The sequence below is a fragment of the Lethenteron reissneri genome, chromosome 32 (assembly GCF_015708825.2).
Source record: "Lethenteron reissneri isolate LAM-NWPU_2019-01 chromosome 32, ASM1570882v1, whole genome shotgun sequence".
Classification (NCBI taxonomy): Eukaryota; Metazoa; Chordata; class Hyperoartia; order Petromyzontiformes; family Petromyzontidae; genus Lethenteron; species Lethenteron reissneri.
In genome coordinates, this window is record NC_083810.1 from 11,890,684 (window position 1) to 11,916,060 (window position 25,377).

At 48.7% G+C, this 25,377-nt stretch overlaps 1 protein-coding gene across 3 annotated transcripts in view; it reads right to left on the reverse strand.

The window, feature by feature from the left end:
• The window catches only part of LOC133350039 (E3 ubiquitin-protein ligase SH3RF1-like), a 102,516-nt gene that overhangs the window by 38,900 nt on the left and 38,239 nt on the right, over nucleotides 1–25,377 (reverse strand). For 2 of the 3 annotated variants that reach the window (XM_061564004.1, XM_061564002.1), the window contains exon 2: nucleotides 3,119–3,298. In XM_061564004.1, coding sequence (XP_061419988.1) covers nucleotides 3,119–3,298 — 180 coding nt within the window. The remainder of the gene's footprint in view (nucleotides 1–3,118; nucleotides 3,299–25,377) is intronic. The other variant, XM_061564003.1, reaches the window with a different exon arrangement.

The window sequence follows — 25,377 nt, forward strand, 5'->3', positions numbered from 1 at the left end:
CCGCCACCCGCCACCCGCCACCCGCCCTCCCCCGGCAAACACGATGAAGTGGCTTTCTCCTTTACGCCGCCCGACGTCGAGTGCTTCTCAACAGGAGAGCGGTCGGCCTCCTCTTTTCACTCACTCGAGGTGAATCCCTATCATTCCTCGGCAGGGCGGCAAAAGGGGGCGGCCGTGGTGTTTCTCGAATTGCAACGACATCCAAAGAACGGGCCGGTGGAGTGTGGGGGAGGCAAGCACGGGAAGTCTTTTTATCCCCCAATGCGTGCACAGGCAGTCAAAACAAAGGGGGGAAAGAACACGGCAGCACACGGCAAGAGCGGCTCGGGACGTGTCTCCCGCTACCCCGAGTGGCTTCCATAAGTTTTAGCCTGGCGGTTGGAGGCTTGGCCGTTCACACCGAATCGTTAGGAATTCCAAGCTTGGCCTCTTTGCAACCCTCGGTCATCTTTTACAGCGGCGACGCACATTTCTTATAAATATATATAAACTGGTTGTGAAGGTACAGTATTCCCTCGTTATTCGTGGGGGATACGTTCTGGAAATTCTCGCGAAAAGCAAATTTCGCAGATAATGACATTGGGCCTATGAAAATCCATCCTTTCAATAAATGACCTTAAATACATGGACATTTTCTCACCACTATATTGCATCACATTTTCTCTCATGGCTCTATATCATCACTTTCTTAATCTCTCTCTCTCTCGATGCAGTCGTGTGGAGTTCAAGATACGATTCTCGGATCAGCTCGTGAATAACGAGGGAATACTGCCTGCAAACGTTTTCTTAAACCAATAATCATTATTATTCGTACCGTTCTTATAATTATCTTTATGCGCGCGTTTGTCTCTCGCTGAATCTCTTCTCGCGGAATGCGCGAAGCTGTCGCGTGACAACTTTTCCCCCTTTTTATCGAACAGCGTGACACGTGGATTATTATAGTGCGATTTGTGAAAGCAGCACACGCGCTACGATATAAATCCGTGTCACAACTCGAGGGCAAAAACATTCCTACGCGATACAAATCCTACACGCGTAGATTATCTGAGGACAAAGGATATCAGGATGAAATATATGATCCGTGACCGAAAAAAAAAGATCAGGATACGGTGACGTATTAATGATCTCCGACTGACTATACAAGTAACCCCCTAACGGGAAAAACGTACTCAAGAGGTTTTGGCTTTTTTCTTCCAATAACATTGAAACATTCCAAGAATCGCTGCAGTCAAGACGTACGTGCCAGACGGTCAACAATTCATCCGCCAACTTTTAAATGCCAAACAGTTTAAAAATCGCAGAGACGAGGGTGGGAAATTGCAAAAACACGCTCATTATTTTATTTAACGGTAGAGTTACCACGAATGTGAATTCACTTATTCTCTAACAAAGCACAAGCGCATAAAGAATGAACCGTAAACGAGTCCTAACCAACGTTAGCCTAAAAAAATCTTTGCCTGCCACTCATATATAATTTATATACAAGTGCGTGCGTCTCTGTTACAAATTAATGATTTCCCATTTTCCACTCAACCAGAATCAACAGGGTCACAGCACCATTAAGGCGAACGCACACGATCCTCGCTGCATACCAACCAACACCCAAGCCTCCAGTTCGCCGATACCGATACCGCGGGTTAACTAGGTACATCGTGGGGGTTGGTGGTGCGTGCGTGTCCCACTGCGTGTGTGTGTGTAGTGGGGAGCGATAGTGTAGTGGTTAGCGCGCTGCGCTATAATCCCGGCGACCCGGGGTTCGATTCCCGCTCACGGCCAACATCGGAGACGATTATCTGAACCGGTCCCGGGCCTCCCCTAGGTCGACTCAGCCTCAAATGAGTACCTGGTGCGGTGTGTAAACATCACCACTAGGGAGACAAAGGCGGTCGGGCGTGGTTATGGCCACCCACCCCCTCGTGTACCGTTCTGGCCTTCATAGGTGCATGCTAACAGCACTTGCCCCGACAGTCTATTGAGGCTATATGGGGGATCTTTGTGTGTGTGTGTCCGGGTTGCGGCTACGGGAGTGGGAGTGTAGCGGTTGGCGCGCTGCGCTATGAAACCGGTAACCAGAATTCGATTCTCGCTCGTGGTCATCACCAGCGATGATTATCTAAACCGGTCCTGGGCCTCCGCTTGGTCGACTCAGCCTCAAATGAGTACCTGGTGCGGTGTGTAAACATCGCCACTGGGGAGACAAAGGCGGGCGGGGGCGTGGTGTTGACAACCCACCCCCTCGTGTGCCGTGCCGGCCTTCAAAAGTACAGCACTTGCCCCAACAGTCTGTTAAAGCTATACGGGGGATCTTTGTCTTTTTGTCTGGGCTACGGTTAGTCAGTTCTGAGTCGGCTGGGTGGCTCAGTGGCCCCAGGGCGCTGAGCTGGGACTGCCGAGGTTCCGGGATAGAATCCAGGCTTCACCTGTCACTGATTAAACAAGGATATGTCGTCAGATGCAGTGAGCCGATAAGCTCGGAACGATCATCGATGAATGCGCGGATTTCATTCAACGTGGCTCCATTCGAGCCGTGATATACAGGGTTTATTGCTTTGAGATCGGGTCCATCTTTTTAAAACACCCTGTATTTCTCCATGAAATAAGTTCGACTCCTGCGCAATAACACATTTCTCTGCAGCAGGCCGTGTGCATTAAAAAGGTCACTCGAAGGGATCTTGAAATTGCGGACAAGGTGATTGCACCTGCCGTGGGGCGAGTTGAGATACGGGTTAAGGTCGGCCATTGCTGTTGGTACTATCCAACACGCGTGGCAACATGTATGTATGCATGTAGAATTTATTTCTTGCCAACAGTGCTAATCGGAGGTGCAGGGGTGGGGGGGCAAGGATAACAAACCAAAACACAAAAAGCGGTGAGGAAGAAATGTGTTTGTCAATCTAGATGATGATTTTTCCTAATATCGGAAGGAAAAGTGTTCGCTGACGGCCGCAGAACCGCGTCCGAAAGCATCGCGCGATGCGGTGACCGTCCTTGTTCGAGGGCGTGCCAATAGCCGCATCGGAGTTTCATTCAACGCATGCGTAGAGAGTCGCGGACGGCATCGCCAGCGCGCGACAAACCTCCACCAAGCGGCAAATGCAGCGGCCCGAGCCCCACCCACCTGCACGTAGCTTGCGGGGAAGAAACCCTGAGCGCCGGCGCTCGTCTCCCCGTGGTACCAGCTGTCGTCGATGCGCCGCCGAAGGAACACCAGGTCCCCCTTGCTGAAGGGCAGGTCGCCCGGCTCCTTGCCCTCGTAGGTGTAGAGCGCCCGGGCGCACGGCACCACGGGCAGGGACTGCTGCACGCCGGGAAGGCACGCGGGCGAGGGGGTCACACGGAGGGGAAGGAGGGTTAGCACGGTTGGCCACGTACGGTTTTGAAAGAAGTTCAACGTACGCACATACAGCAGGAGGGTCTGTTACAGGTAATCACTGCGCACCGGGTTACGTTGAAGTAACAAAGTCTAACCTCCCGTCCAGCGGCACGTGTGTGTTTGTGTGTGTGAACAGAAGTGAGGTGATTTAAAGCTTTCGTGACAGCAGGGATTTATATTCTTGGTTCTTTCTACGTGACTTTACCGAAAGAACCAAGAATAAGAAGTGAGGTGGTTTTTTTTCATTCTCCCTCCCCCCCCCCAGTTCTTTCCGCGACACGCGATTAATCGAGCGATTCGTCGAAAAGCGAGGGCGGTGGGGGAGCTGTACAGATGGTAGTGTTTAGAACGTAGCGGCATCTAGCAGATCCAGAATTTAAGTGACCCAATTGGATGCAACATATGTGAGAACTAATTTTTTGTTACACCAGATGGCTGCTTTAGAATGCATTACGAGGATTCTGAAACGTGCAATAAATGCAGGCACCGGGCTTCCCAGGCCGCCAGTTAGTGGTCGTCAATACGGCACTGTTCTTATTTCTCATGAACACGTGAAACCTTGCCAAGCTTGCTCATTCTTCACGACCGTTCAACAGCACGCACGGAGATTAATTAAAGCGACTGCCCAAGCCTCCTGGCGTAGCCACCACGACCGCTGGCGCAACAACCCGCCGGCATGGTTGAGACAAGGCGGGTTGTGGTTGGAGAGCGGCCACGGCAGGGTTTTTTTTTACAACGTTCACCATCGTCTCAAACGGCCACGCAAACACGGTGGCGGTCGAGACCATAAGAGCGCAGGCGGCGTCTGTGTGGAAGTGTCACTTGACGTTGTTGAGATCACCGATAACGCGCACGTACATCATCATCATTATCCAACCCCACCCTGACGTTGAGGGTTTCCCAAAAACAATAAAGGCGACCGCCCCGCGCAAACAATTGTGCTATGCGGGCTGACGTCAGAGAGGACATTGGATCGGCCTTACATATTAAAAAAAACAACATCGAAAACCGTGGGTGTCCGCAGGAATGTGTGAATGAGGGAGTGTGCTGTGGAAGGCTAGTTGGCGCTGGGCGCGACTCAATGCGACGGCACGTTTAGAGATCCCCACACGCGCGCCGGTCGCGGTCGCGGGCGCGCACTCTCGACATCAGAGCCGCGCTCTCTTTCGCAACACTCAACAAGCCCGGCAGGGCTCCGCAACGACAACGCTTTGGTTTGACTGCGGGCTCGCCGAACGAAACCGCGAAACCCAATTAAGTTACTAAATACCGTTGCTTAACTCGGCCGTTGCAGGGCGGGCGACACGATTCGCGTCCGCCTCTGACGAACGCGTTGGGTTTCACGCGCGCCCACGCAGACATCAAGTGGTCCCATTCAGAAGTTGTTTGTTTTCTCCTATGTAGTGATTTTCATCTCAGGAACGGCTACGACAGCTACCAAAGCAGGCGGAGTCGAGTGGAAAGAGCGAGAGAGAGAGAGAAGCAACTTCCCTGGCCGACACGAAGCGTGTACAAACTCTGCTGGGGGCCACGGTGGCTAGGCGGTGGTAACTACCACGCCCGGTATGCACGAGGACTTTGGTTCGATCCCAAGCCTGGCGCCTGTTGTATATTTGGACTTTGCGTGTCTCGCTCTCCATGGTCGTGTGGATTTTTCTCCGGATCCTCCGGTTTTCCCCTCCACATTTAGAAACGTGCATTTAAGGGCACTTGGCTGTTATAAATTCCCACGTGATAAGCCACTGTGTTTAGCGAAAATTTGTGGCCAGACCACTTTTGAAAAAGAGCTATATAGCTCAATGGGCCTTACCTTGTAAAAGAAAAGAGTTTGTTAATAATGTAATAGTACAGACAAAGAGTCAGTGGTTTCTTGCTGAACCAGTGATGTATATTCCACATTCCTATGCTGGGAGGAGAGCCTATCTATAGCAACTGTTGACTTCTTCACAAAGTGGTACCTATTTTATAAACCCCAGCAGGATGATGGGCTGAATCAGTCCCTTTCCAAGATTTGAACTCATGACCTTCCAACTGTGAGCTGCCAGCATAAGATTATAATTACACATTTTTTCTATTATCATATTTCGTGTCTGATTTATTTGTTTTACATTGTGACCTACTCTGCACAAATTTTTTTGTAAACCTGTGAGTAAACTCATGGAGGGATTGAGTAATTTCAATCCGTGTCCTAGTTGTGCATATGCAGTGGAATCTGGATACACACGTTTTCCTTCCAACAGTGTTACATAAGCACGTGTTACTTACGTCAGAAGTGTGTTTATGCTGCATAAGTTGTGCCGATATTCCGTTTTATTTACGCGTGAAAATTCGGTTTTGTAATTTTAGCAACTCGTATTTAAAATTAATTACGTCCCTCCATTTGAAATGTTTTCATTATATCTGCTTATGTCAATGGGAAACAAGACTCAAGTGAATATGGCGTTGCCGGCCTAGAAGAAACATATTTAATACGCAACGATATTCGTAACTGTTGTGTCAAAATTCAACGACGCATAATGAAGGTAACAAATTGATCCAACGTGCAGCTTGTGCTTAAATGCCTATAAATTAGTACAGACAAGTCATCTGGTCATCAGTGCACATGATTGGGCTATCATTCCGAGCTAAGTGTTATGAGCAACAGGAGTGCCATCAACAGGAGTGCCATCCTTACCGCTGACACTCACTCTGCCCAAGTGCTTTACAGCCACGCCGTAATGTAACGCTTAACCGGGGAGAGGGAAACAACGGGCAAAAGATAAAAATCTTTTTTTTTAATACCCACCGAGGGTAAAACTTTGATTCCACTAGAGCTCACGATGAAACAACAACAGATTTTGTCCAGGAGCCCAGATGCAGTTGCTTCTTCGTGGAGTTACTTTACCCCATCAAAATTGCAGATTACCCCCTCCCCCCCCTTGAGTCAACGTGAGCCAAGTAGAATTTGTCCTCTTGAACTGAAGCAAGCCGGCTTTCTTCATATCAGGCGCACGTGCGCGGACTCCGTGTGCCGCGCACCCGGTGGGCATGAGCGCAGAGGTCGGTGCACGTGCAGGTGCGTGCGTGCGCGAGCACGTGCACGTTCGCACAGAGGCAAAGGTCCCGCGTGTAGACGTTTTACAGACCGCTGTGGCAATGTATCTGTACGTTGAACTTCTTTGGCGCTGTACGTAGCCGACCGTGCTAAGGAGGGCGGTGGGGGGAAGGAACGAACTAAACGCAAAAACGTTGCAGTTGACAAACGCCTCATTAAAAAGCGGTGCCCGTACTGATACGAGCACAAAACGCGCAGCCCAATGCACGCAATAACTTTTAACACGCGATTTTCTTTTTAAAGCCGATCGTTTGTTTTAAACAAAAATACAGTTTCCTCCCCCCCCTCCCCACCACCCTGGAGCATGCTGGCGGCAAATCCTGTTAGCGAGCACCTACTGGCCCAAACGGCCCACAAAGCGGATGAGTGTGGTGGCCACGCTTGGCCCGACCTGTGGCCTCCCAACAACTCCTCACTTCCACACGGTGCCAGCTAATGCACTTGGCAGTCTAAGCTGACCAGAGTTTGACGGCTGTAGGTAAGTTTCAATGCCGCTCGCAACCGATGACTATAACCCCAGGTGTGGCCACGATAATGAAGTGCTTGAATCATCCCGCACGCCCACACGTGCGAACGCACGTACATACCGAAGTGACGCTGAGCAACCCGGGTACACAGAGGCAGGCCTCAGGAGAGTTACAGGCGCACATCTGTTGGTTAAGTCCTGGGCTTGGCAAGCAAAGCCCATTTGAAAAGTCAGTGCTGAGCAAACATGGATGGTATGCGTTTACCCAGCCAGCGAGTCAACAGAGAACCCTTCTGGCCTGCCAAGAAAATATGTCTGCCGACTTTTCTCCCTCGATTCGTGAGCATTTCACTTCCACATAAGGAGCCTCGGCATGCCCATGCCAATACGACGTAGACTGTATAACAGACCGTTTGTAGCTTCAGTGCCGGTCTGTGTTATGCACACATCGCTTCCAATTGTTGTGCAAATTTGTTGTTGAGAAATTCATTTTTTATGACCACACGTTTTGCTACAAAATTCATGCTGAAAACGCAGATCCAAGCTAGATAACCTTCCGATAAAACCGTGGATTTTTCGGGAAGTACGGAGGGCAAGGAAAATCCTCGAGATTTAATGAGAGCGGACGTTTAATTCGCTCGAATCCCGTGCAAATGTAATTGGTATTCGACTGAAAACAAACGCAAAACCCCAACCAACCGGCAACATTTTTTTGAATTGCTCGTCGCCTTCTCATAAATGTCAGCAGGACTTTTCCCTGGCGGTTCGAGAGGAACCACCGCTTCGCAGTCAGGCCGATATCTCCCGCAGAGATTTTTGAGCAGAGGCTCACGACGCGGCACGCTGCGTCACGGCGACTGCGTGGCGGCAACAGAGACGATGCAGCTCCTTCGCGCGGCACCACCAGCAACCCTCGATGCGGACTGGGGACTCGGTGTTGTCAATGCCCAAGCTTGAGGATTGGTGTGCTTACGCAATTTATACTATTCTACTTATTTCTAAGAGGTTTGCTAACCCCTTTCCTATACTTTGCACCCCTATCGGGTTTTTTTGTATTGTTTGTTGTTGTAACTTTCTAACACCCCCCCCTCCTACTGGACATCTGTGGGAAACAAAAAAGCGCTTCATAGATTGTGATAATGCACCAAGATATATTTTGTTGTTGTCGGAGTGGTGGCGGTGGAGAGGGGAGGGGAGGGGAGCGGGGGTGGTTTGTGACGGACAGGAACTAAACTCATGTGAACCGGCTAAGCGCAGTCATTCCGTATGAACGAACCGACCCAGAAGAGTCAACGCGATACGAACTCGTTGAGCAAAGAAGAACCAAAAAGCAAGCCACACGGTGCCCCTACGTGATTTTGACCAACCTTTTTTTTCTCTTATTTCGTTCAATCGAGATGGCTTATTTTCAAGTTTAATTGAATGAATAATTGAGACAGCTTGTGCGGTGTGGATCAAGGGCTCAGTAGACGGGGAGAAAGCGGTCACCTCCGGAATCATCAATGATTCATCGGAACACAGCCGAATATAACCTCCTTGGTGGGCGGGCGTCACGATCAGGGCTCCGTGTTTATTAAATAAATTCTCCATGTCAGGGGAGGTAATCGAGCACACAAAACAGACACGTGCATCCCCGATGACACGAAAGCTTCACATCCGCATTATAGAATGCATAATTGCTTCCAGACACTGCAGCACTAGGAATGTCATTGCACTTTTTTGGACCTCTGCGCTATGATTTCTTAACAAAAATATGAATTAACTATTTTCATAACCCATCTGGTCAACCCGTCCAGTATTTAGTTTCTGATTAAATAGTTATGGGCATGATTGGACATCAATCAGCCGAATCTCTAGAGTGTACGTGGAGTCCTTCAGCTCGTGGGCCGACGATTCCAACGCCGAGATACATTCAGGGCTCCTCGGTTCACTGAGTAACTGCTTTGTCGTACTTCATTGACCTTGCGGTGATCTACTATGACAAACGACAGCCCGATACATGCAGAGAATAGAAAAAAGCAGACGCAGGATTTTGCAGAGGCACGTGTAAGTGTGTTTTAACGCTTAAAAACCGGCCTGGTGGGTCAGCGTCGGGAACGAGCGAGCGAACAAGCGAGAGGTCAAATCCTCCATTGGAACCTCATTTGGCAGTAAAAAATATAATTGGTTTTTTACCCTTCTATCTGGCAACAAAACTGACACCTTTTTTTTACAAGGAGTCATGTTTGCATAGACCACAATACCTGCAGTCATAATGCAAACAAAAAACATAACTCTGTATGCACTGTCCTTGAAGTTGATTGTTCCACACCCGAGACAGCTTTCCTTAGAGCCTAGTCTCACATGGGTTGGACCAGATGACGCCAAAAGGTCAAATCCTGGTTGGGAATCGACAGCCCCATCGTCTCTGTGATGAAAATGCTCCCCCCCCCCACTCTGTGGGGTAGTCAACAGTGCTCGTCCACGTGGGTGCTCGACTTGCCAGAAGAATGTAGACTTTCCACCAGTGGCTCAAGGGTGTAAAAGCGAGGGGGGTGAGAGCACTAACCCTCAATGTTCAATTGAGCAAGAGATCAGACTTTTTGTTGTTGTTCAAATGCTGACTCATCATGTTCCTCGCAGCTATCTTTGTGGATAAGTATTTCGTCTAGCTGTTATCTTTGGCAAGTAGCGATGTGTGCGCGCGTGGATGCACGTACGCATAACCAACCGCATCGCCCGATATGCATAACACCAACTCAAAAGGTTTCAGGAATGAGTAACCGATAAATATGCAACGACCTATTCGAAGGCCTATTGTACATCCCTCTATTTATGCAGTACCCATGAACTGAACCATTTTTTCGAACAAGTCTATTAATGGCAGTGTTTATAAGCTGGATTATAAAAGATGGGTCACACACAGCTGCTCAATCTTCCCAACTCGAATTTTTCTTTGGCCGCTCGTTTAAAACCTTTTTTTTTCTTATCTATATTGCTTACATTCACACGATTGCCATATACAGGGTTCTTGAGATGGATTTAGTATTGACATTGTTCTTGTTATTACAGCCCTCCATCAATCATCCACTGCTGGATGAAGGCCTCCCCAAGCCTTGCCGCCAGTCTTGGGAATCGTTTGACCATACTTCACCACGCTAGTCAGCGTGGGTTGGGCAAAGATGGGGGCTCCCAGGTCCACTTCACGTACGACTCGCCACTGAGAAATGAACCAGAATTTCTGGGTTCGCAGCACAACGCCCGAACCACAGGCGTCACCCACCTACACGTGATATAAATTCAAATTATTCTTTCAATTTTAAGATGGACACACTTATTATTACGTAGAGATTTGTGAACCGGACATAGTCATCGCACGGCCAAGGTGAACTGCTGACTACGCAAAAGCAGCGACGTCCAGCGAAGGAATCTCTTCGGGAGGAATTTTGCCACGCAGAGGGAATTTGACCGTGCTGGGGGAATTGTATTGACTATCGACGCGAGGTATCGTGTGTGCCCTCATTAAGCCGTGTTCAGCCATGACATGCATGAAGCCCTATCCTTGGGGAGGAGGAACGCTTGGTAACCTCGGACATTCGACAGTCAGCGGACTAGACGTCCTTCACGTTTAACGTCCGCTGTACGGGACAGCGCCCAAGAGCGAATCATCACTCAGGGCGGGGGTTGAGTTCTCCTCTCTCGTTTCACGGCCTTGAGCTGTCGGTGGAAATTCCACGCTCCTACGGTAGGATCAAGTCCTGTCACGTGACAACCTACTTTTACACATTATCATTTTTTTATTCTACAAAACGGTGAGCATTTTATCTACCCTATGGAATCGAAGATCTGAGGCGACCCCCCCCCTTCCCCCAGTCAAGTTGCAAATTCATACCCTTATGATTGCGAGCCTATCTCTCCCACCACTGTGCATCAATCCAGCTGGATTATCTGAATGCCATTTACATGATGTACGTGCAATGAAGATAACTAAATCATCAGGAATGTACCCCCGATCGCATCAGGCCTTGTGCCTCGCCTTCACCAACCTCAAGTGACCAGCGCAGCGAAGTATTCTCAAACAAAACTCAATGGCCAACACAATAATGAGGCTAAAGTGACGTAGAAAGGAAACTAAATGAAATAATAAAAATACAACATTTTAATTTTTTTATCTTTAGTATTTTATTAGTATGGTTTTCTTTATTATTATTTTAATATTTCCCTTCTACGTGACTTTACCGAAAGAACCAAGAATATGAATCCCTGCAGTCACGAAAGCTCTAAATCGAAAAATAACGAGGCTGTAATTTATTCTAAACCAATCATTCACGTGGCTGACGAGGTGCGGTGACATTACATGCAAGTGACATTGCATACGCCAACTTGGCTTCTCAAACGATCTGCAGTATTTTAGGCAGGTCAGCTTCTGCTCCGCAGATAAACTGACAATACCTGCTTGGTAACTTCCGCTCGCGTTCCGTTGCCCGCATGCACGTGCGCACGCTACCACGCGTGCTTGCACAAAACAAAGTCAAAGGTTCCCCCTGTAGCTTTTAACTGGCCGTTGGGTCAAGTGCTTTTAGTGAGCACCTAATAAGGCTGGCATGGCACAGGAGCGGGCGGTGTGGTCAACACCACACCAGGTACTCCTTTTGAAGCTGAGACGACTTAGGGGAGGCCCGGGATCAATTCAGATAATCGTTACCGGTGTGAACCGTGAGCGGGAGTCGAACTCGGGTCACCGGGTTCATAGTGCAGCATGCTACCCGTAACACTACTGCGCACCCAACACAGAAAGACAAAGATTGACTTAGACTGTTAGGGCAAGTGCTGTTAGTGAGCACCTATAAAGGCCGGCACAGCACACGAGGGGGTGGGTGGCCAACACCACGTCCGGCTGCCTTAGTCTCGCTATTGGCGATGTCTTAAACACTGCACCAGGTACTCATTTGAGACCGAATCGACCTAGAGGAGACCCAGGACCACATCAGATAATCGTCACCGGTGTTGGCCGTGAGCGGGAATCGAACTCGGGTCGCCGTGCAGCGCACTAACCCTTACCCTCCCGCGCACGCACGCGCACACACAGGAGCGTGGTCGCACAAAGGGCAAGACGGCCGCAGACGAGGAAATTAGAGAATCCGGTCGCTGACAGCCGGCGACGGCGGCTTCCTAAATAAGCCCCGGCGCTTCGTCGGGGGCCAAGGCGCGCAGGATGTCTGCCCGCGCCCACGGACGGCCGTCACGCGCCAGCCCAGACCGCAACATTGTCTCCGCCGGATTAGCGTCGACTGGCACGCATTCCTGGGGTCGCAGTGGCCCACAGTCGAGACGAGCGTCACGCGCCCACCGCAAAGCCCCACGCGACTCGCATTGTAACACTTCATAGGTAAAAGGGGGGGGGGGAATGTAACGGCAACGTTGATTTAAATCCACGTTTACTCGTTATTTTTCTCTTTTAAGAAACATTTTTTTAGGTCAAAGATGTGCCTGTTTAACACGCAGGCTTTCGCGACCAATATCATCCATAATACAGTTTTTTTTGGGTTAGATCGCAGTAAATATACGTGTCGTTAAACCGCCACCACCCGACACAGCCAACTAGTAAGGTTTGTCACGTAAACAGAACGTGCCAATTCGTTACTAGTACAGCACACCGGTGTGTTGAAGAGCAAAGTCACATTTACAATCTGAAACTAGGTGATAATTACTGGCGAAACGTCCTATTTACGCGATCCTAACCCAAAAAACCTGTATTATGGATGCCAACTATTATAATAGGTAACATTATTTCATGTTTCCTACAGAGGAAACATCAAATTATTATTTTGCGTTTCCTCTGTAGGCCAGCATTACCGGTGAATATGCCGAAATTTGTATTGTCCGTGCTTGTGCACCACTCAAAAACTTACAAACGAGCATTAAAAGTGGTGCTCACCTCTTGTTTACAGCCCTGAGCCAGAGTGGTGGAACTCCACAGTCCTATGACAGGGACGAGTAATCTCCATAGGCCAACCCGCTGTTGACACCTACTCACAAAGTGTCACTGATTTTAACAGATCCTGGAGGCATGACGGCCCGAGTCAACCCCAAACGGGAATTTAACTCGCAACCTTGCAATTGCGAGCCGCTCGCTCGACCTGGCGTCAGATAATGGGATTTATATATTTCCATCTGAAACTCTCGCAGCGAGTCGTACATCGCTTCGTGTCAAAGAACAGGGGCCCCAGAAGATGACGAAACAGAACTACAACTGAAGACAATTCAACATACCCTCTTTATCCACACGTGTCAATCAAACTCCACTGAATCATTCTCGGAGCTGTAATACTCTTTAAATAAGTAAACTAAATGTTGTGCAGCTATGTGTGACTTAGCTAATATCATCAACTCTACACATTTGAGAGCCCATTTTAATCACAGGCCACGTGGCCGAAACCTGGATTTCGAATACTGGATCTCAAAGGGGCTGGGTCAGTGCTCACGTTTGCAATTTATCCTGCACAGTATCCATTCCACAGCCCATCCCCCTCCACATCCGTGGTAGGAGGACCTGCTGCGTTACCGGCGTGCGCCATTCTCTCCAGCGAACGAGCTCCATCATAATGACGGCGGCATCGGCTTCGCTCACCTTTAAATCGCAGCAGCCGGACGTGCGGGTGGCGCCGCGTCGCCATCGTTTGTCCGTGTCGCAAAACCGGAGCGGAGATGGAGACCTTCGCATCGATCGTCTACGTTTAGCACTCAGCAGAAAATGGGTCCTCTTCCTCCAATACCGATCTCCCCGCGTCAATAAATATCAACGTGACAAACAATCCCCCGGTGGAACTGCTAAAAAAAAAATAATCTATATCTTTCCTATATATGTCGCGTTACTATATTGTGCCGGATTACACACTTGGAGAGGGTAATAATAGGAATAACGATGTTCAGTCATTTTTCCCAATCGGCTGCCGCATTACAGTTTGTCAAACTGCTGACGGGGGTGGGGGGGGGGGGCGATTCTCTGGATTGCCCAGCAAGGGCCAAATCTCGTTTATTAGAACTTCGGGATGCCGCAGGCAAGGGGGGCGGGCGTGCAGTGGTCTGCAATGGCCACAGCCCAATTTGCTCGCGGAGGAAAACGGTGTCCAGCTTGTCACGTCGGCCACAAAAACCCCTCGAACCGGAGGTACGGGTCGTTAGGCTTGCCCAGACGCAAACAGCTCTACAAATATTGGTAACGAAGTCACGGCCACCACGAGATGCACCAATCCACCACCACTTCCGTTTCTACTACAACTACGACCACCACCACCGCCGCCGCTGCTACCAGCAACGTAGTTTTTTTTGCAGTTTCAGCTTCTTCAGGAACTTGGAGCGAAATGCCTGACATGGTGCCGTACAACAGGATCCTGAAATCACATCGGGAAAAAACGATCCTGTCTCTCGGTCTTCCGCTCGGTCGCCCCACTCCGATCCCTTCTCCACAAAACATCCCCCAGCGAGCCTCTAGACAAACAGGGTCAGAGCAACCTTGAGAGCAAGTCGGTGGACGACACGAAGGTGGAAGTGGAAAGACAAGCTTCAACAGCAGCAGCAACAACAACATGAACATAAAATAATGAACTTCCATTTTATTGTAACGATGCCAATGTCCAGTGAAAAATAGAGCTATATATTATTATCTAACGTTTTAATGTAACTACAACACAACACGTACTGTAACAATCCATTAACGCACTCGGTTAAAGATACACATTCTCATGCTTCATGATTCGTGCATTGCACAGCGAGTGAAAATTCTTATTTACTGTCCAAACGAGACGGGTTTTAAAAACTTTACTAGGCGAATTTACCTAAGAATTTAGCTACAGAGTGTTTTAAGTTCCAATGATGTTGTTTCCTTGCGGTAGGAGCCTCGCTGTCAGAACACACACACATGCGCACACACGATGTGTCGGATACGACATCCAACAGGCTCAGACATGTCTGAAGGTCGCCAGATGCATCAACGGGGCAACCACCGGTGAGAAACTTCCCGGGTCTCAACGACGTAACAGCTTGACACAGACAAAAAACCACGGAACCCTGACCCCCTTCCCTGACATCTGCATGAGGAAATTATTTATCTAGACACAGTTTCACTTTCGAGTGCAAATATGAGAGAGCAAGAGAACAAAGTGGCGGTCAAGGCTGGCTCAAAAATCTCTGCCTTAGCCCAAGGGGGGGGGGGGGGGGGTACAGGTGCAGACGTACGCAACCGTGCGCTGTCAAGTCTGTATCGTTCAAAGCGGCCTCAACAACAACTTTACTGCCAATGTAGTATCGGTCGGTCGCTTGGACTCCAGCGAAGCCCGCTGGAGCCACCACAAAAGCTCCCTGTCAATGGCGTCCCGGGCCAACAAAGCAGCAACGGCACTGGAGACAAATTTTTTTATAAGTAAATAAAATAAAGCCCGGCCGCTCAGAGGCAGAGCGAGCGGCTCGCAAGCAGAAGGCGGTGAAAGTTAATGTTCTGTTTAGGGGACACCCCCCGACTTGGCCCGTCATCCCTCCAGGGTTTGTCGGGCAAGTCAACAGTGGGTTGCCCTACGGATGGACGTTTGCCCCCACAAAGAAAAATGTGGAATACTGCATCGTCCGTCGCCACGCGCTCAATTGAGGAGGGAAATAATGTTGACTTTGACGAGTATGGCCAACGTATTGCCCGTGCAAGTGGTAAAGCGGACCACGTAGGATTTGATCATCTAGCACGGCCCTGGGAGATTGCATCGCAAACTCTGGATTGGAAGTTTACGTGGGCTAACCATTACCTCACGGCAGAATCATGTGCTGTATATATTTAAAATGATTGAAAGCAATGACAAAGAAGCAGGGGTCAATTAATCATTTGAAAAACTTGAAAAGCACATTAGGGGAAAAAAGTTATCTGCTGAATTTCCAATCGTAAACAGTGTGTGCCCACAGGTGACAATGATTAATGGTGCCACCTGAGGAATGTAATGAAGTAGAACTGGCCTGATTGGTCAATTAGAACTACGTAACCCGATAGCTCGTACCTGACTATTTTTGCAAGGACATAGGTGCCGTGTTATTGAAGTATATATAGCGAGGGGTATAATTTGAGAATTATTTGGCAAGCCGACAGACTGCTGGGGAAAATTCTGTTCGCGAGCACCTATTAAGGCCAGTACGGCACACGAGAAGATGACGTGCCTGATGTTTACACTCCAGGCGTGGCTGAGTCGACCGAGAGGAAGCCCAGAACCAGCTCAAATATTCGCCACTGATGTCAGCCGTGGCCAGAAACTGAACTTGGGACACCAGGACCGTAGCGCAACAATGCTAAACACAACGCCACCGCTCTCCATGCATTGCTGCACACAAAGATCCTCCTTGTAGCCTACACAGGCTGTTGGGGAAAGTTCTGTTAGCCAATACCTATGAACGCAATGGCTATAAATCGAACTTAGGACAGAGAGTTCATAGTGCTCTACACTATGAACCTGGTTACCCGAGTTCGATTCCTGGCCACGCGCACACACAAACCCACAATTAAAATGGCCAAATAATCCTTCCCCCTAAGGAACACTCGTTTGTGATGGTGTACAGCTTGAGGGACATTTTCATTCAGACCATCATCTGGGCCACGTCTCTCCGTGGGGCAAGGGTCGAGGCGTTTCCAAGTGCCTTTGGCTTAAAGATTCTCCTCTCCGTCGCTTTCGCTCCGCCAGAATCTCCGCCGTGGTCTCCTGCAGCGCTCGCCTCCCCGGGGAATTCGCGGCAGTCAGCGGGGTATTGCTCTCAGCCGCCGTTATCTTTCGCGGAGACGTTTTCACGGACGTTGTGAAATCCGTAAAGTGCACCGAGGCGCAGCAGCTGTGAAGCAATGCTTTAAATTGAATTACCCTGCATTGCTTTTTTTTCCTCTCTTCCCCACAAGGCCGCAAATAAATATTTAAATGCACGTGCACGAGCGCATTCATATAAATGAAATAATTACCAAGAGTCCACTTCGGCAGCACCTAATAAATATTGTACGATAGATTAATAGGGGTTAAGAGTCTACGCCGTTTCAAATAAAAATCAACACAATGCGCAGGATAGTTTTTGCCACGAACCATTTTCCTCAAAAATCGACATGCACAGCTCAATCATAATTAATAACAATTCACTACGCGTGGTTTTCTTGTCATTCTTACTGCGCAGGGCGATCACGGAAGCGCTGTGTTTCACGGAACGGGCGTAGTCTGCCGGCAGAGAGCGATGCTGCTTTGAGCAATCCCAATTTCAGCAACGTGCGGCCATTTCATTTAAACGGCGCAAATTTTGGACCACTGCGTTCGGCAGACAAACGGCCCGCTCATTTCGAACGCCGTCAGGGGATCATTAGCGTCCACTGCGAAGCGGGCGGCGCGTATCTGTTTTGGTGAGCACACCCACAGTAATAGCCAGGGCGGTCTGCTGGATTCGAACCACGGACAACCTGCAACAGGCAGCGCCGCGGTTGGGCCGCACCCCGCAAGGCTTTCAGTGCCACGCTAGGCCTAGGTGCGCAAACAAGGCAGGGCTAAGCGGGAGAGCCTGGCGAGAATTAAGTGCAACGTCTCCACTCTCGAGTGACACGCAGCGTGACGTTGCACCCCGCTCACTTCAGCGGCCTCCGTGCAATTAAACTGCAGCGATCGTTAACGCCGCCACCCCCCCACCGACAGTGTTCTCTCTCGTGTCCCGCCGCGTTTGGAAGCCATCAGCCGTCAACAAGGTCACCTCCAGATTTCATTATCGCTCGCACTCAGAGGCGCCTCCTCTCGTTCACGCGGCGCTCCCTTGGCCACCCCTTCGCACCTCCGCCCCGTACACTCTCCCGACCCCGCTGTGGAAAGTCTTCTCGGACCTCGGGGTCATCACTGGTTGCAACGGCTGCAGGGGGTAGCCTAGTGGTGGGTCGAACAGAGCACGCAACCCTGCCTTGGCAGCGGTGCACAAGCACACACTAACAGAGAGGCTCAGCTCGCAATCGGAAGGTTTGAGCCTCGAATCCTGGTTGGCCGTTGAACCAGCACACAATCCCACCAGGGTCAGTAACACGTGTACCCAATTGTAGTAGGTTGTCCTACGCAAAAACTTGCCCCTGCCATGGGAATGGGCAATTGCCACCCACTGGCTCAGGGCTGTAAAATCTCGATGAGCAAAGCCTCAACGTGGCGCACAAATAATAAAATCGCAACACTTATTTTTTTTCCAGCTAGGACTGCCCTAAGGGAGAAACAGTAACCGATAGGAGATGTTTCTCGTGCAATGCGCCTTCGGTTATAGCAGAGAGAAAGGGCCATTCACATCATCGAGAAGGGCAATTATTGCCCGAAATGTCACCTTTTGTTTAATCTCTACCCTCTTTAGCGGAGGGTTGTTGAGTTTCCGTTGTCAGCGCTGGCTCGGAGCGCTCGCCGCCGATGAGCCACGCTTTCACGGCGTCAGCGATTTGCCTTCCACGGTCCCGCCTAAGAGAATTCTACGGGGAAATACCAAAGTGAGCAATATACTGTAAAGTTGATATTAAGACCCCCGTGACGTCATAAGCGAACGGAGTTCGACGTGTGCGGTGGTACCGAAGCCCGAGTCTAAATTCAGCCAAACAACTGTGAACTTTTAAAATAATACGAAGCGATATATAAAATGTATTAAATATATAATTTTTCCAAAACCTCGGAACGAATTGACACGCTATATTAAGTAGCAATGAAAAGCAGAAACGGCTGTTTAAAATCCACCTTAAGAGGCAACTTATCGATGCCAGATGTGTTGACTTTTTTTCCCTTCTCTCCCCTCTCAAGACTATTATGTTACTTTAAGCGACAAATGAAGCACACCAATTAAAAAAACCCCAAAAATATATAAATAACCGTGCGGCTCGGAGAAGATTAATGTTAACAGGCGTGCCCAGCCTTACAGACATAATCAAACTAACCAGCCAATTTGTGAGAAGGAGGTTTAACTATGGTCCCCGTGTGGCAGTCACCCCGAGTCACCCTTCCAGAAGCAGGTCAAGACGCTCCCACAGCCCCCGCACCCAAAGTGCAGTAACAACAGAGCCGACGCACGGCATTAACCCGACCGGATGGCATTTTTTTGTAGTTCAACTCAACGGCGAGCCTGGTACAGAGCACCGATCACAGAACGAGAAGGGGAGGGAGGGGGGCGCAAAAAGTCTGATGACAAAATCGCCGAGATCGGTGTGGCCGGGCTTGGTGAAGGAGGAGGTGGAGGATTGAGCACACTGCCCCACCCACGTGGCAGAGCCTCTCTCTCGCAGAGACGTGAAAGTTTATATGGGCGCAAGGCAAGGGGGACGATAACTTACGTACAAGGGGAAAAGGGGGGACGGACGAGAAAGAGGGGGAGGCGATGAGGGGGGAGGGGGGAGACCAACCAGATGGTTCGAACCCAACCAACACGGCATGAACCCAACATTTTCCTTCACTCTCTGGACCCTGCGGAGTAAAAGTTTCCCACGCAAAAACTGTTTTGTATTAAATTACACTATTATTAATTTACCCGAGCATTAAAAACCGGATTAAAATGCTGCAGTTTCATTAAGCTGCGCACAACAAGAAGGCTCTGTTTTTTTTTTTGCTTTGGGGGATCTCGCACATCTCCGTGGGCTGAGCCATTTAGCTCCTACGAGCTGCGCAGACTGGCTGGGCTCACTGGAAGCGTGCGCAGCGATCTGCGACAGCTGCAAGCGAGCGTTTCAGCGCAGTAATAATCCCGGATTCGTTTCTCGATTAATTTTTTTTTCAAAGTTGCTGGCAGACCGGCGGCGGCACGTGATTAGTAGCCACCAGCTATGGATGCGGTGTGCCGGGTGCCAAAATATTGTATAGGTCACCGACCCAGATACACAGAACCAGCTGGATTTAAACCCGAGTAGAAACAATATCCAAGATAGACTTACAAAGTCATTCATTTAAATAGTCCTACATTGGTGTGTTTGGCCAATTCCACGCATTAGTGTTTAGCGTGACAGAGTATGTATGTTGAACCTCTTTCACACCATACGTAGCCAACCGCGCTAACCGTGGGGAGGACACCAGAGTGCCCGGAGAATACCCACAACATATGAAAGGGAGGTAACACTCACAGCTCTGCACAAACAGATTCATTGTCGGAGTACCATTTCCTCTGAGCCACCTCTCAGTCCAAGCCTACAACACACCTGGTATTCCCAGCCACTACTCCCCCATCGAAGCACCAACCAGGCTAAACGCTGCTTAGGATCCGAATCCCTGACGAGTTCGTAGCACATTCAGGGCGATTTAGTTTTGGAGGCCAAGGGAGGACAATGAACTCGTGAACTGTGGCGCTGGAGTTGTGCTCATTACCTCGAGACACACGGCGTTACACTCCGAGGTAAAGAACTAAAAACGCCACTCTGGGAACACGACATACAAAGTATTTTGCTCGCCCAGTCCCGTGCCTTCTCAAGTCGCGTTTTTTTATCGAAACGTTGCAGAATCTTTCCTCGGCCCACAATACGAGGCGGCAAAGAGGGGGTTAGAAATTGGACGTGGAGAGCAGCATCTGCCTGCTGGATTATCACGATTGCTTGGTATGCACAAGGTAAACTTGCGATGCGCATTGGGAGAATGTTTTTTTCTTCTTTAATTTTTTTGCGTGACCGGGAGTTAGTTTTAAGTTCCTATCATTTGCCTTGTTTTTTGTACAAATGCAACCTTGGGTTCTCTATTAATCCCAGACTGGCACATTTTTTTTATTTGAGGATGTGAGGACACAAAGCTATATCACCCAAAAATTTTCTTCTTTTATGTATTTATCAGTAACTGGGTGGCTCTTGTTAAGCTCGGGCTGCAGAGCTGCTGGATCCTATCCTTAGGCCATTTCATCGGCAAAAGGATATTGCCATTCGTTAATAAGGACGACCATACACTGCTGCATTGTCACATGGGACAAAGTAGAGTTTCTCCCAACCCCAGTCTCCCTTGTCAACGAGTTGGGGCACAACTTAATCATCCATGTCATCAAAATTTTGCTTGGAAATATTTCTACACACACACAGACACAACACATATAAGAAACATGCCACAGATTCAAAATGTAACTCAAATAACGGCAGATCGCAACAACAGGGCACAACGTATTGTTTTGGTCGAGACAACGGCCGTAAAATATTCTCAGCCTCTGCACGCGCGCGCGCACACACGCGCACATAACACTACTTCCAGTAAATTTAGAGCATATATAAAGTGGACACATGTGACATTGGCTATACCTAATTTCAATAATTTGCACAACAGTGCATTGCACGACGCCAATTCATGGGCCTGCCTTCGTTCGGTAAATTCCTCTGGCGTTATCCCTTCGAGTAAATTACATCTGGCACAATTCCGCATGGCACCACCGAGAATCATAGCGCAAATGTAGGACGCAACAACTACCATCCAATATGTAATCGTGTGCCCAAGAGCAAAGTCCAAGGAGATCAAGGTCCGAGCTAAATTTATCCGAGGCGTCGGAGCAGACCCATTTGTCACCGTTTATTCTGGGATGCTTATACAGCCAATTCTCGGCTTGCATAACAATTACGTTCCAAGGAACACCAAAATGACACCGCACTCTCCTCGGCGCTTAACCCACGGCACGGTTGAGAGGTAATAAACTCAACACCTCCGCTACACAGCTCATTGCACGGTGCCAAGAGCGTAGGCTAATTTACCGCTGATTAACAGAAGGGGGAGGGTGTCCGGGGGGGGGTAGAGAACGAAACGAAATCGGGCCGTTATTTACTGCCGTAGGTTCTCACAGTGGGATCGTGTGTGGCCACATGAAGGCATGCCCCTGATGAGAACCCATTTGGCTCGAAACAATGACCGTCTTTGTATTCGTCTTTCCCATGGGAAAATTGTACTTTGACGTGCGCGCTTGCCAGGCATGTCATTTATCACGCTGCATCATTTTTTTTTATTAAATACAATTTGATAGCGTAGCCCTGTACTTTTTCCGGTGACGCATGCGAGCGTACACCGCTTGCCCGGAGCACGCTAATGAGACTATTAATCTTAGTTGGGCATTTCACGCACATTTTAAAATACTGTATAAGAAGTGTATCCTGGTTACTGTACGTGACTTTAATTAAATTGGTTAATAGTATTTCCATATTGCCCGTGAACTCCCAAGTACACCACAATTTGCATTCACAACAAAATAAATAAGATTTATCTGCTTTTACCTTTATATAATTCGCTAGCAACTGCATGATTGTCAAACATGCAATTTCGTGCAAAATTATGAGTGAGTGGTGGCACAGCATTTTCACAAGATTGCTCCGTCAGACGCAAATCACATGTCCAATACGGACATCTATTTGCTAAACAAAGCAGCCTCTACTGTACTCAGATTAATCTGAAATACGTTCAAAACTTGATTGATCCGAGAGATCATATAAATCATGTCAATTCCCTGCATATACCACCAAAAAGTGGCGTCCCGTGGCATCGGCAGACGTGGTGACTGTCAGCACAAATGTCACATTCTATTATTCCAAAGTGTAAACGGTCCGAATATCTGAAAGCCATCCAAAATTCTCCATGAAAATCTAAAATGTTCGAATCTGAAACTCATCCCCCTACTCCGTGCATATCTTCAATGTCTCAACAGTAGCACACTTTAACAAAAAATATATAAAAATACTTTATTAGAGAGAGGTAACAAGCAAAGAAAAACCCCAGTAAATGTCATTGCGGTGGCATTAGCAACAAAGTGGCGTAATGAGGCCCTCAAACGGTCCAGCGCGTGAAAGAGGGCCGAGGCGATACGAGCGAGAAGATCACGCCGATTGCATCAGTGTCCATGATCGCAGTGCAATTAACTCCTGGAGGGTTATCCGAGGGTTTAGGGGGTGATACAACCTTGTAGCTGAAATAGCAGCTTACAATTTGGCACGACGAGAACAACCCCCACACGTTCACCATAATGTCACCCAGCTCAGCGGTAAGCTGCGTAATGCATTGGGGGCCAATATTTGCCGCTTAGGTTTTGCATTTCAAAGAATTGACCGAGGCGCATCACCCGGCCAAGATATAATAATAATAATGATCATTCGTAACGAGCGCAATTTTCACTTGCCCGAAGGTCAGTGACCGCGAGGTGCGGAGACCAGCTCAGGTCCGCTCAGTAAAAGTCAAATGAAAAGATGTTTTTTGACAAGGCGATTAAAAGGGAGGTAAAGAGTCAGTGCTGCGAATGTGGTGGGGGGGGGGGGGGTCAGCGTGCTCCAGGCGGAGCAGGAGCCGACAGCAGAGAAACGACACATGCCCATCGTGGTCCTGACTCTCGGTGACCCAATATCGGTGGTGGGGTAGATGTCGGGCAAGATATTGCCAAAAAAACACGACGGAAAGAAACATACGCCACGACACCTTCGTTGGGCTTCGTAAGCGTTCTGTGTGGGAGCCTCTAAACAATTGACAAATGGTGGAAATACACCCACTGCAGAATTGGATATTTAGGTAAATTTAGACGAACACCATTTGTAAAATTGCACTTTGCAGCTCTACATACCGTTGCAAATGTTGTATTTGTCAATAGCAGAGGAGGCAGATGGTGTCTACGCGTGTGCAAACCAATCTGAAATTGTATCATCACTTGCACCTGCAATTCTCAATTTTGGCATTCAGCAGATGCAATAGATGTACTCCCTACATTTTTAGAGTGCTTCAATTTCTACATAAGATACAAACGAACTTCTCTAAATCACGACCCTAATACAGTACCAGTGACTCCTATTATCCGTGAAATCTATCTCTTCCTATTGTCCACAATTGCCTGCACTTTCATTTCACGCATCATACAAGGAATAAATTCACGGATAACAGGATCCCACTATTTTCATCCTCCACATCACCGCAGGCTAATAACAGTTCTACTGCATTGACGGTGCCAACTACAAGCTGTAAATTTGCGTAAAAACTTATGTTCAAAAACCTTCACTTGATACAGCTATCGTGCTGTGACGGTTCCACCTGAAGACGGAAGCTTGTGTTGCCTCCGAAACGTCGTGATTTTTATTTTTCATTTTATTTTTATTTTACTTTTATAAATTTTAATTTTTTACCTACGTGACTTTACCGAAAAAAACTACGAATATGAATATTCAAAAACCTTGCCATTCAGGTGGCATTAAAGACAATTTCTCGTTTGTACTGTGGTGCAGGAACAAACTAAGATCTTCCTGTAACGAAATTTTTATCGAAGAATTATCAATTGCAGCAATAGTGTGTGTGGGGGGGGGGTTGTGGAGGCCTTCATCCAGCAGTAGAGGTGCTGTCGTCTAGATTGTTTCACACGAATCTGCAGTAAGATTCACCATCCGTGCGGCGTTCCGGAGGTCGCGGTGGGAGGGCATCGAGTGTTGTGCCACCGCTCGCTCTGCCCAACTTCGAGCTTATTTTGTTTTACGATTTCAATTTGTCCACGCGTTGTGCTTAATAAGTTGCACCTCACGGCCTCAAGAGACGATCATAATATTTGAAAGCAGCATTAATTCACAAGACTGTTAACGAACAACATCCCAGGCATAAGATTCTGGAAAGCATCAAAATGAGTAGAGTCATATGCGCCGTGCTTATTACCAAATCCAACAGAAACACAAAAGAGTAATTGAAATTCAAAACGGTTTTAAGCACTTAATAAAAAATGCTTAAAGTTTGTTTCACACGAGTAACTTGAACAGTTAATCAATTGTAAATTCAGTTGAATCCGAAGTCATGTACTTTGTTGACAATAATTGCACAGCCTTGCATTAATCCAGGCATATTATTGGCAAAAGCAACAAATCGGTTTCCAATTAGGCTACATAACGCTAAACAAATCTTGCATAGATTTAAAAATAAATTAAAACAAACTGAAACACATTTTGTTGGCCGGGTTCTCGGTATGTGGCGGCGCAGTGTGCTGCGTGCGCTCTCCGCACGCACGGCGTTCCGCCCCACCAATCACCCCACACAAGATTCATTCCACGTGAAAGTTCCCAGAGAAACTAATCGGAAACGAAAACGTTTAAAATCCTCCAAAGTCATTAAGCAGTATCTCTCTCAAGCTGGGGTCCATGCAGCCCACAGTCCACACGGCCCACGATCCACACATTCCACGGTTCAGTCTACACCGTCCCACACGTCCCACCGTCCTACCATCCACACATCTCACGAGCCACACAGCCCACGGTCCACACAACCCACGGTCCACACAACCCACGGTCCACACAGCCCACGGTCCACACAGCCCACGGTCCACACAGCCCACGGTCCACACAGCCCACGGTCCACACAGCCCACGGACCACACAGCCCACGGGCCACACAGCCCACGGGCCACACAGCCCACGGGCCACACAGCCCACGGTCCACACAGCCCACGGTCCACAGCCCACGGGCCACACAGCCCACGGGCCACACAGCCCACGGGC